This window comes from Leuciscus leuciscus (assembly GCF_965113295.1).
Source record: "Leuciscus leuciscus genome assembly, chromosome: 1".
Classification (NCBI taxonomy): Eukaryota; Metazoa; Chordata; class Actinopteri; order Cypriniformes; family Leuciscidae; genus Leuciscus; species Leuciscus leuciscus.
Window position 1 is genome coordinate 40002745 of NC_138725.1, and position 13031 is coordinate 40015775.

At 40.8% G+C, this 13031-nt stretch overlaps 1 protein-coding gene across 6 annotated transcripts in view; it reads left to right on the forward strand.

The window, feature by feature from the left end:
• The window catches only part of crebbpb (CREB binding lysine acetyltransferase b), a 61137-nt gene that overhangs the window by 36790 nt on the left and 11316 nt on the right, over positions 1 to 13031 (forward strand). For 2 of the 6 annotated variants that reach the window (XM_082180574.1, XM_082180575.1), the window contains exons 4-16: positions 736 to 979; positions 3378 to 3491; positions 4772 to 5005; positions 5502 to 5592; positions 5940 to 6077; positions 6469 to 6534; positions 7872 to 7989; positions 8105 to 8273; positions 8381 to 8443; positions 8983 to 9107; positions 11415 to 11597; positions 12043 to 12363; positions 12449 to 12622. In XM_082180574.1, the coding sequence (XP_082036700.1) occupies positions 736 to 979; positions 3378 to 3491; positions 4772 to 5005; positions 5502 to 5592; positions 5940 to 6077; positions 6469 to 6534; positions 7872 to 7989; positions 8105 to 8273; positions 8381 to 8443; positions 8983 to 9107; positions 11415 to 11597; positions 12043 to 12363; positions 12449 to 12622 (2040 nt within the window). The remainder of the gene's footprint in view (positions 1 to 735; positions 980 to 3377; positions 3492 to 4771; positions 5006 to 5501; positions 5593 to 5939; positions 6078 to 6468; positions 6535 to 7871; positions 7990 to 8104; positions 8274 to 8380; positions 8444 to 8982; positions 9108 to 11414; positions 11598 to 12042; positions 12364 to 12448; positions 12623 to 13031) is intronic. The other 4 variants (XM_082180577.1, XM_082180578.1, XM_082180576.1 and 1 more) reach the window with 3 other exon arrangements.

Consider the following 13031-nt stretch of genomic DNA (forward strand, 5'->3'; position numbering starts at 1 on the left):
TAAAAAGTAAATAAACTGCCGAATTAAGTCTAAAATTGTTGTTGTGCTTGAACATTCGGATCAGAAAACTGACCTAGACTGCTCCAGCATAATGTAATTAGGTTAACAAAAAATATTTTGATTTTAATGTTTCAATAGATCGCGGTTTCAGCAAAAATATTAAGCAGCACAACTGTTTTAACATTGATGATAATAAGAAATGCTTCTTGCGCAGCAAATAATCATATTAGAATGATTTCTGAAGAATCATGTGCCACTGAAGACTGAATTAATGATGCTGAAAATTCAGCTTTAACATCACAAAAATAAGTGACATTTATAAATGTATTCAAATAGTTATTTTAAATTGCAATATTTCACAATATTGCTTTTTCTGTTTTTTTTTAAACCAATAAATTCAGTAGTGTATATTGTATTATGTTTTTTCCTATGTTTTCCTATCTACCTTTAAAATATCTACATAAAAGTAAACTTATTATAATTTATTGTTTTCTTTTTTATAGACAATTTACAAATATCAAATAATAAAATAATTCTGTGTTGTATCGGTGCTTTTAGCTTTAGTTGATTAGTTTAAGGCGTAAAATAGATGTGTAACACCTCAGTGAATATAATCATAAATTCATGGCCTTTCTTAGCTTTATCGTTCAAACCAACTGAGAATGCTTAGAAAGATTTGTTCTTCACATTTTAACAGAAATGGAGCTTCTATCTAATCTAAACTCTTTCCTCCAGCTGCAGCAGCAGGTGTCCTCGGTGGGCATGGTCCCGGGACAGGGGGTGTCGACAGGCCCCACGGCCGACCCGGAGAAGCGCAAACTGATCCAGCAGCAGCTGGTCCTGCTGCTTCACGCCCACAAGTGCCAGCGGCGAGAGCAGGCCAACGGAGAGGTGCGCGCCTGTGCCCTGCCCCACTGCCGCACCATGAAGAACGTCCTCAACCACATGACCCACTGCCAGGCGGGAAAATCCTGCCAAGGTGAGAGACAGAATGACACCAGTTATGTTAATGTATAACTGGACTCCAGCAATTGAACCAAGTTCTGAATTTGTTAGGTCTATTATGTCATATCTGAGTTGATCTGAAAGTGCTTGGGTATTTATCCAACCACATGTCTCTTTATCCACAACCATATTTTAGTGATGACTGTACATCTTGGTGTTGTTGAACTGTCTGGCTGACCACTCAGGCTTCATGTAAACATGGGAACTCACTCTTGACTCTTGTGGCCTCACTGTCTAAGTATGATGGAGTCTGGAACATCGAAGCCCCATTTACTCCTTGACATGATATAATTTGGCCAGAGCGTTTTCTCATGGTGTAAAAAAGAAATAAAAATAAAAAAACTTAATCCATGCAAACAATATCTACACATTTCCACAGCACAAACTGGGATGGAAAAGTTTAAATAATAAATTTGGCAAAACTACATTGCTCCCATTTTTATCAATCTCGCTGTCTACACTGGAAAATGCTGCCTTGAACAGAAGCTCCAGCCAATTTGTTTAAAACGCAATTAAAATTACACCGATCAGGCATAACATTCTGACCACAGACAGGGGAAGTGAATAACACTGATTATCTCTTCATCACGGCACCTGTTAGTGGGTGGGATATATTAGGCAGATGTGTTAGAAGCAGGAAAAATTGGCAAGCGCAAGGATTTGAGCGAGTTTGACAATGGCCAAATTGTGATGGCTAGACGACTGGGTCAGAGCATCTCCTAAGCTGCAGCTCTTGTGGGGTGTTCCCGGCCTGCGGTGATCAGTATCTATCAAAATTGGTCCAAGGAAAGAACAGTGGTGAACCGCGACAGGGCCAAGGCTCATTGATTCCCGTGGGGAGCGAAGGCTGGCCCGTGTGATCCGATCCAACAGACGAGCTACTGTAGTTCAAATTGCTCAAGAAGTTAACGCTGGTTCTGATAGAAAGGTGTCAGAATACACGTGCATTGCAGTTTGTTGCGTATGGGGCTGCATCGCCACAGACCAGTCAGAGTGCCCATGCTGACCCCTGTCCACCGCAGAAAGCGCCAACAGTGGGCATGTGAGCATCAGAACTGGACAACGGAGCAATGGAAGAAGGTGGCCTAGTCTGATGAATCATGTTTCCTTTTACATCACGTGGATGGCAGGGTGCGTGTGCGTCGCTTACCTGGGGAACACAAGGCACCAGGATGGACTACGGGAAGAAGGCAAGCCGGCGGAGGAAGTGTGATGCATTGGGCAATGTTCTGCTGGGAAAGCTTGGGTCCTGCACCCTTTCATGGAAGCGGTATTCCCTGGTGGCTGTCGCCTCTTTCAGGAATGGTTTGAGTAATACAACGTGTTTGAGGTGTTGACTTGGCCTCCAAATTCCCCAGATCTCAATCCAATCGAGCATCTGTGGATGTGCTGAACAAACAAGTCCGACCCATGGAGGCCCCACCTCGCAACATACAGGACTTGAAGGGTCTGCTGCTAACACCTTGGTGCCAGAGACCACGGCACACCTTCAGGGGTCTAGTGGAGTCCATGCCTCGACGGGCTGTTTTGGCAGTCAATATGAACTCACTTTTTTATTTTAGCCTATATGCTCCAAGAAACTACACTTCCTGAATGTAGCAATCAAACAACTTGAGTCTGAACACAGCAGACGACAGGACCATTTGGAACAAACACTAGTAAATACTAAAAGCGCATAAAACTGTCAAGTGTACTTAAGTTACAATAACGCGCGCACACACACTCACCCATGCACACACACTCACACCCATGCGCACGCAGCCTGGCACGCGCACACACTCGAGCTCTCACACTGTAAATTTTATAAAATAGTGCTTGCATTTTGTATTACTCGCTTTTGTGTTTCACCTCCATCCGCCTTTTTACGTTAGCGCGAGTAGCGTGTATGACATCAGAGAAGCTTCAGTAGACTAAAATTGATTATGGTCTATTACAATGCAATGATTAATTTCAACACCCCTAGTGTCCACTGGTGATGCTGGTATTACCAGTGTTGTCACACGTCGATTAACCGGTGGGAATTTTCCTCACCATCATATCCCTAATGTCGATATATTCTACTATCTGAATTTTCTGAAACTTTAAATGTACTTTTTTTTTTAAAGAAAAATTCCCCTTTCACACACCATCGACATTTCACCAGTCTGTAATTTCAGGTATGCAGTAATCAACCACCTAGTAGTGCAACCAGCAACTGCCAAGACCACCCTAATAACCACATAGCAACACCTTTCAGACCTGAATTATTCATATTTTCTTCTAGTCATTCTTTTCTTTCCTTTTTTTATATCCTTTTAATTATGTGATTGCTCAGTGGTGTAATTTCTTTGCAGCATAACAAAGTTTTTATGTTGTTTTGTCCATTTCCACAGTGGCTCACTGCGCCTCCTCTAGACAGATCATCTCGCACTGGAAGAACTGCACCCGGCACGACTGCCCCGTCTGTCTGCCCCTGAAGAACGCCAGCGACAAGAGAAACCAGCAGCGTACGTCTTATTCACATTTACAAATACTCTACCTGCACTGATACATTCTCTGCATCTCTTTGAGTTTATTTTCCAAGGAGGATTTTGACCATATTTTCAGAGATCTACTTCATGGCACTATATGTTACGACATTGCATAAACGTCCCACCAGCACTGTCATGTGGTTTAATTGTTATGGTTATTTACTTGGGTACATTTTCCATAAAGAATGTTTACATTGGCCATTCTGAAAGTGGTACAGCAAAATAATTAGTTTAACGTGTGAACACAGGTTTGTTACTGTACTTACTGTGTGATTCTCCATCTCATGCTTTGAGAGACCGGGTGCGTTTATATGAGTGCTGCCACCTGTAGGTCATGCGTGCATCTCGTCTGCGCTCTGAATGTGAAAGCATTAGACCAGCAGCAGATTCCGGCAGGCAGCGGGACTGTAATCTGACACCGCGGGGGAGGGGCTCCACCCTTCGTTTTTCACGTGGGGGCGGGACACAGAGAGCTCCCGCTTTCCGATTGGACAAATCGTTTAAATCCCCCTGTAGTGGCAACAGAAGCACGTTCTCTCAGTCTCTCTTGCAGTTCTGCTCTGTGCCGCTGCTCTGTGTTTCCAAAATGGCTATTCCACTTCAGTCGCTTGTGCTTCCAGTTCAAGTGGAATTACTGCAAAATTGTAAATAGAAAATTATGTTTAAAATTTGTTTTTTTTTGCATTTATCAGGCACGTTTATCCACAGTCATTTACAAATTAGCTATTTATGAAGAACTTTTTATATATATATATATTGGGTAACAATTTACAATAAGGTTCATTAGTTAACCTCAGTTAACTATCTTAGTTAGCATGAACTAAGAATGAACAATACTTCAGCATTTATTAATCTTAGTTATTCATTTAAAAAATTACTTATACGTTATTAAAATCAATAGTTGTGTTTGTTAACATTAGTTAATGCACTGTGAACTAACATGAACAAACAATGATCAGCTATATTTTTATTAAATAACACTAACAAAGATGAATAAATACTGTAACAAATGTATTGCTCATTGTTATTTCACGTTAGTTAATACATTGACTAATGTCAACTAATGAACTTTATTGTAAAGGGTTTCTTAATATTGTTTGTAGATATTACAGTGATTTTACCAAGGTTAAGGGTTGTTAGGCCTAATCTGAAGCAGCAACTTACATGATATGAAAAAAGTATGCAATTTTAGTACTATTATAAATGTTTAATCGAAATATTTTAATTTAACAAATGTGTTTCTGTGGTGTTTGCAGCTATGCTGAGCTCCCCGAACACTGGCATGCAGGCTCCGCTGGGCCCCGTGGGCACGAGTCAACCCGCTGCACCCGCCATCAGCAGCGGCACACACATAGACCCCAGCTCCATGCAGAGGGCGTACGCAGCACTCGGGCTCCCGTACGGGAACCAGCCGGCTGCGCAGACGCAGGTCGCAGGACAGCAGCCCACGCAGACCCAGCAGCAGCAGATGCGCTCCATGACTGCTTTAGGTATCAACTTCTGAGGAAATCTGAAATGTTACGCGTGATTGAGTGTGTGGTATTTGAGGAATAGCAGAATATTGTGAACGATTCAATGTTCCATATTCATTATTAACCTTGAAAGTTGCTGTCATTCTGTAACTTCATCTTGCATCATTTTAAATACGTTCAGCCATTTATTAAACATGCACACAAGTGCAGTCAGATCTTTATAATGCATAATTACAATTTCTGAATGGAATTTATCAAACACTTTCAAAGATGCACACAAGTGCAACATCATTTTTATTGCATAATTAGATTTGCTAAATGTAGTTCATCAAATACTTTATTAATGATGGGACAACATAAAGTGGAAAGACCAAAACTGGCATATAAAGTGCATCTTGGTCTATAAGCGATACATTTTGTTGCAACTGGTGTCAGTATGCTTTGAAACTTCATGCTGCTCATCATGTGGTGTATTCGTGTGTAACCCCTGTCTGGTTTCCCACAACATCTTCAGGCACTAACCAGATGAACATCGGCGGTAACGGTATGGCCGATCAGACGAACCTTCACACTGATTCCTCTCTCCCCTCATCCCTCAACAGCAAGTGAGTCTTTTCACCTTTCATCCCTCACCTTTAACCTCTCACACACACTGCAGAGCCGGAAATGTTCATCTGTAGAGTTCAGCAATGTAGAAGAGCAAACGGTGTCAATGTGGAATGATTTTTACAGCCGTTCTGTGGCTATAATGGGTTGTAATGTCTGAAACTTCAAGGAAATCGACGAAAGGGAAGTTTTAAAAAAAAAATGTTTTAAAACGCATATGCCAGGTTCTTTTCAGATTTTGCTGATTTTTGCCAAATGATGCACCTGTTGTGTAGAAAAATCTTGAAATATGAAGTTTTTGGGAAGTGAGGTTCTGAAAACTAATGTTGTAATCCTGCTCTCACAGTCAGATGATGTCAGACGGGTCTAACATGGGTGGCGCTGGGAACCTGCCCACAGCTGCACCGCTGTCAATGCCCGGCATGAAGAAGCCCTGGCACGAGCACGTCACTCAGGACTTGAGGAATCACCTAGTGCACAAGCTGTGAGTTGGAGAAATCATATTTCACATTTTCACTCAGCAGCCAATTTGGCTTCTTAAGTTGCCAGCCATTCAGAACTTCTCTAATAGCCAAAACAAAAATATCAGATTTAAACCAGCTTAGATTTAAATAAATTTAATATTAAATCCGATTCTAAATCATTGTTTTGCTTTCAGCTTCACGACAGTCAATCACTGTTTGCAGATATCATTCAAATAAAATAAAATGGAAATAAAACAAAATTCTCTGTGACTTCTCTTATGATTGGCATGAGTTTACCTGCACGTAGCAATAAAGACGCTAGGGCGAATTTCTTTTTGCCCAAAAGACTTGGACATGCGGCATTTTTGAGAACAGGCCTCTATAAAAAGTGGCCTCTTAATTGTCTCCTAGGGCTCTGGCGGAGCGTTTACCAGTCGCACAGCAGACGGGAAGCGCCGCGCTGCGGACATCTCAAAGGCAGGCTTATCGCACACCGGTCACGTCATTCTGTACTCGCGTTCTCAAGTTCAAGGCAGCAGTCCAAAACTGAATCTAATCACAATACAGGCAAAAGTTCACTTCAAGAATGAACAAAGTGGCGTCAATGAGTTTGAATTAAGGTATTTGAAAAAAACAGCGCAAACTAGGGGTGTAACGATACACTCGTCACGATTCGATACATATTGCGATACTGAACTCACTTATGCTTATCGTGATATTTTCGCCAAAATCTTTTATTTTTGGGTTTTATTATTATTAAACTAATATTTTTGTTGTAATATTATTATCAGGACTCACAAATATTGCCCCATTGCATTATTATACATTATATTCAACATTATAAATAGTAGTTTAATGTAGTAATGTCACTGAAAATATTTTTTTCCTCGTGTAGTATTCACGCTTTCAATGCAAGTATTCGTTGGATATGACAAGCTGTGCTTACAGTATGCTCGTCGTTGTAAATCTGTTCATCACATAAAGCCATCGTCTCTCTTTGATAATGTTGGATCTTTTAAATTTTAGAGGAATGGACTTTAAATGGAGGAACAGAAATCGCTCAGGTTTCATAAAAATATCTTTTTGTGTTTGGCAGTTGAATAAAAATCTTAGGTTGAGTGTGAGTGTATGATGACAATTTAAATTTTTGGGTGAATTATAGCTTATAAATACAGTAGAGCTGAGCCTTGGATAAAACTAACTCTACATCGCGAATCATATCTCGATATAACAATGTACCGTTACACCCCTAGCGCATACGGAAAGAGAAAGTGCGATATATATTATTTCTCTATGAAGTACATTTATTCAAGCCACAAAAACAAACCCGTTTCTGAAAAATGCTCAAATCACCTAGGGTGAAGTCAGTTCGCACATATATTTGTCCTTAATCTTTGTATTCTAATGGAGAACTATGGTGTGGTTCGGCATGATTTTGAACATCCGGAGTCATAGTTGGGCGCCGCTGTTGTGCGTCTGCGTACGGTCATAGAAAACAATGCGTTCGAATTTAATTAATTTCCCTCTCATTGTGCGATAAAGAGGTTATGCGTTGTTTTGAGGCTCCGTTTAGGTGAAGGGCTCTGATAGCAATGGCATGCAAAGTGATCGAACATAATTAATGAATCATAACCCGCCGAATTGGCTAATGTGTTGAATTGCGTTACACGCCACAGTGGATTTTGACTCGCATTTGGTGGGTGTCACTTTCAAACCCTGTTCACAATCAAACCCTGTTCACAATCAAACCCTGTTCACAAATGATTTGCCAAGGGGAGTTCTCTTAACACTGGATTCTTTTAACACCCCTACAGAGTTCAAGCCATATTCCCGACGCCTGACCCTGCAGCACTGAAGGACAGACGCATGGACAACTTAGTCGCTTACGCGCGTAAGGTTGAAGGGGACATGTATGAGTCAGCCAACAGCAGGGTAAAGTACCTGAACTATCGTGCTACATTTGAACTATCCTTCAATATGGTGTGTGTGACTGTAAGAAGGCACCAAGTGGTCCATGTATTAATATATTTAAAAATCTTATGATCAGGATGAGTATTACCACTTTCTGGCTGAGAAGATCTATAAGATCCAGAAGGAGCTGGAGGAGAAGAGAAAGTCCAGGCTGTCAAAGCCACAAATGGGTGCTCAGGGTCCTCAGCAGCCTGGCCTTCCCCAGCCCAACGCTATGGGTCCTGCACAAGCCATCCGGCCACCAAGTTAGTGGCTTTGCTTTTTTAATGAGTTAAAATCTTCTGGATGATAAATGTTCCCTCGCTGCTTTCTTGATGTGTTCAGCTGCTCACTATAATCCTTATTTCTTCAGATGGACCTGTCCCTATGTCCAATGTGCCAAATCAGTTGATGGCCCGGATGCAGGTCCCTCAAGGTATAGTTTATCTTTTTGTAGAAATGTATACACCACCGTTCAAGCTGCTGCACCACTGTTTTTGGAAGACTTTTTCTCACCAAAATGGCATTTATTTGGTAAAAAAAACAGTAAAACAGTAATGTTGTGAAATATTTGTACAATTTAAAATAACTGTTTTCTATGTGAATATTTTGTCAAATGTAATTTATTTCTGTGATCAAAGCTGAATTTTCAGCATCATATCTCCAGTGTTCAGTGTCTCATGATCCTTCAGAAATCATTCTAATATGATGATTTGCTGCTCAAGAAACATTTCAGATTATTATATTTAATTAATCAATTCTTCTATATCGTCTACGCGATTCCTTTTTTAAGAAGATTTAGACTCTGAAATGTGTTATATTACAGGAATAAAGTAGGTTGTAAATGCCATTTCATGTTGACTTGGGAAGAAAAAAGCAGTCAGACTGGTCATACTGGTAGCGCTGGAGTTACTCAAAAGCTTTAATCCCCCTTTTATCAACTTTTTAATGTGTTTTTCCCACCATGCTCTGCAGGAATGGGCCAGTTCAACCCCGTGACCATGCAGAACGTGCAGATGTCCCAGTCGCCGGTGGGAGCTCCTCGCGCAGCATCCCCTATGACCCACCCACCTCAGATGGGCATGGGTAGTGTTCCAGCGGTGAGCGTTGCCAAAGACTATAGAATAACTCAAGACGCGTCACTCGTATTGTTTTAATTGGGGAAGAGTGCAATGCTCAAATGGCGGAATAAATCCCGCCTTCTAAATAAGAGCCAATTGCCGATTGGTAAAGTCATCGCAACACTGCAGCTGCCGTTAGAAGCGCCGGCTCCTATACAAACAGCTTCCACTGCGCAATAGCTTGATCCATTATGAAAAATTTGGTTTTCTGTCATGATTTGAGCGTTTAGAAATGCAATTTATGAGAGAGTTTCAAATATGAAATTTAATAGTAAGTTTTGCGAACGGTTTTGGAGATTTTGATGTTTCCCCATTCAAAAGAGACCCAAGAGGCATTTCAAAGATGGCCTTCGAGTTAACTGACTCACTAGTGTGTTAAAACTAGTGAGCTGTCTGGCTGTCTACCCAGGTGTTACCTCAAAAAACGACTGATTTGGAATGTTCTACATAAGCAACAAGACACGACTCACAATTGATTCCAATAACTTTTGCATTTAACGTGTCGCTAAGCTAACAGCTCTATACTCTCATTAGAGTGCAACATTTAGATGCTGGAAGTAAAAATGCCATTGATTTTCTCCATGGGGAATTGATTTTTAACATTAACTTATAAACTGTAAATCAGTGGAATAAACTATTCTTTACTATTTCAACATGTATAAAACTTGGTTAACACGTTTTCCTGGTGTTAACCTGGTGTTTCCTATATTACTCATGATTCTTCTTTAAAAAAAATTATTTAGTGTCCATCCACTCCCATATCCCACTGCAAATGATCTTCTACACTCTGAAAATAATTAAATATTTGTATATTTATGCATGTTTTCAATAAACGAAACAATAAATATTATACAAAAGTATTATATATATATATATATATTAGTGCTGTCAAACGATTAAAATATTTAATCGCGATTAATCGCATTAATGTCATAGTTAACTCGCGATTAATCGCACATTTTTATCTATTCTAAATGTCTCTTGATTTCTTTTTGTCCCATTTTTTTTTTCTCATTTTAATGCTCTTATCAACATGGAAAAGTGGATCGGCTTGCTTTGTGCAAATGTTTTTTTATTGAAAACAACATTGGCATATACTGTAGTGTTCAATTTGACACTAACATTCTCACTTGGAGCAAATAATCTCTCACACAATGTAACATTGTCCATCAATAAAAGGGTGAAAGAAATACTGACGAGGTCCTGATATTGACGAGGGGCGGAGAATTCGCATCAGCTGTGTGTGCTTGGCCAACAAGTGGTATTTCAGACTGGACGTGCTGCGAAGCCTGCGATGATCGCTCAGTTCACAACGACAAAACACACAGATCACTTTGGTCTTGTCAATTGAACCATTTGGACACTATTTTAAAATTAAACTTTCCATTCAGAATCTTATTGGCATCCATTTCGGCGTCTCGCGCTCATCATTCATCCACTCAAAACGTAATGTTAAAGGCGCACGACGAGAAGCGAAGCGCAGCGCGTCGTATTTAAAATTCGAACACATTATTCTCTATGAGTGTACACCACACCGGCGGCGCCATTCAGCGTTTTTATTGCTGGCCATAAACTGAGAAAGTGCGCGTCCGATGTGCGATACAAGTTGTCCTAGACGCGGCTTCTCGTCCGGCCGGCTCGCAAGCCCAAACAAGTGTGTGCGGCGTGCCTGTTGTTTTGTTTTCGGTCTAGCTAGATCCGGTGTTGTAGTTTTACTAACGTTACTAGTTGTTGCAAAAGCATGTGAAAAAAAACTACAAAGTTTGTTAGGCGTTAATCGCGTGATAAAAAAATGTACGCCGTTAAAATGGGTTTGCGTTAACGCCGTTAATAACGCGTTTAACTGACAGCCCTAATATATATATATATAAGTATCTCTATCAACACCGTCTTGTACATTTTGCATAATAAATACTTTTTTGCCTCAAAGTAATGTTTGTAATGTTGCGCTTCACCTCGTAGCTGGTTGGTTCGGTTCATGGCTTGTAAATATTTAGAAATCTTTATGGGGATAAATACTTCTGAACCAAGGCTGGTCGCTGTTGCACACTGAGTATAAAATGTATAATGTATAAATATTGGATAAAATAATATCTTTTTATCTATACATTCATATTTTTCAGTTGATTTCTAGACAACTTTGTTCTCGAGGGGTCTGCCATCTTAGATTTGCATTTATATAGACTCTCACTAGGAATTTAAAACAATCCTGTTTCACTCATAAAGAAAGAATGGCGGTAATATACTTCTGTGGCCCAATTCTAACTTCTCTTAATGTTTTTGCAGATGGGTATGTCTCCCTCCAGGATGCAGCAAGCACCATCCATGATGGCAGGCCATGCTAACAATATGGTGGGCCAGCCACCCAACCAGAACCAGTTCATGAACCAGACGCCCTTCCCATCATCAGCCGGGGGCATGAATGTGAATGTGAACCTTGCCCAGCAGTCAGGACAGTCTGTCCCACAGGTAATGTCCATTCTCCACTGGAGTTTCGTTGTTTGTGGTGTTACTTAGGCATTCAAGTGAGACATTTCACCACCACAAACACTTCCTGTCATATGATGAATGAAATAGTGCCCACCCACTTTTTCAGCTGTGTTAGTTACGGAAGTATTTTTCCCATTCATTTTTCCACAGCGATTTTAAAAAATCTGTTATTAGCCATGAACCAAGCGAACCTGCTAAGAGCTGAATCACAATGATAAAAATGTTTATTTGAACCAAAAAAAGTATTTAAAAACGGGATTAAAACAATAAAAAATTGGACAAAAAGTTAAAATACTTTATAAGTGATGGTTAAAAATGAATGGAATTTACTTCCGGAACCGACTGTCTATTGTAAATGGCGGCCAATGTAGTTTGATTTTGCTATATCATCTGAGTCGCTTTGCCCTCCATCTCTCCTCTGCAGCAGCAACAGAACGCTAACCTGACCCTGAATGCTGTGGGCTCTCTCGGCCCCCCGTCCGCCCTGTGCTCCACCCCTCCTCCACCCTCCACCCCATCAGCAGCTGCTAGCCTACAGCCACTCCAGACCCAGCCTTCCACGCCGGCCTCCGCTGGAGGCCACGTCACGCCCACCCACATCCCCAGCGGCTTGCCCCGCCCTCCCTCAGTCCTGGGCTCCTCCCCTGCCCCCTCCCAGCCGCTCACGCCCCTGCAGTCCCAGCCTGAGCCCCCCCTGCAGATGCAGCAGCCCACCTCTGTGCAAGCCCAGCAGCCCAGCACTCCGGTGAGGATCGAAAACACAGCCTTGTTTGCAGATGTATGCGATGACACCCTTAACTCATGTCATTCCTCGTTTGTCTGTCCATTAGCTCTCTCAAATGGCCGCTAGCGTTGATAATAGAGTTCCCACGCCTGCGTCTGTGGCTGAGACCCACTCCCAGCAAGCTTTGCCTGACTACCCTGCTGTTGAGCCCAAAATTGAGCATCAAGACGACGAGCAGGGGTTTGAATCTGGGAAAAAGCAGCCTGATATCAAGATGGAGGTGTGATATTACTGAAATTAAACTTAAAAATGGTTCAGCATTTTATTTCTTTATTTCTTGAGTATTACATTACCGTTCAAAAGTTTGGGTTTGGTAAGATTTTTATTTTTAAAGATATTGGTACTTTTATTCAGCAAGGATGCATTAAATTGATCAAAGTGACAGTAAATATTTCCATTTCAAATAAAATATTTTCTTTTATCTTGAAAAACAACCGTTTTCAGTATTGATGATAATTAGAAATGTATAATATCAATAATAATTCTTATAAAGATAAGAAATGTTTCTTGAGCAGCAAATCATCATATTAGAATGATTTCTGAAGGATCATGTGACACTGAAGACTGGAGTAATGATGCTGAAAATTCAGCTTTGAGATCACAACAATTTTAAAGTATATTACAATAGA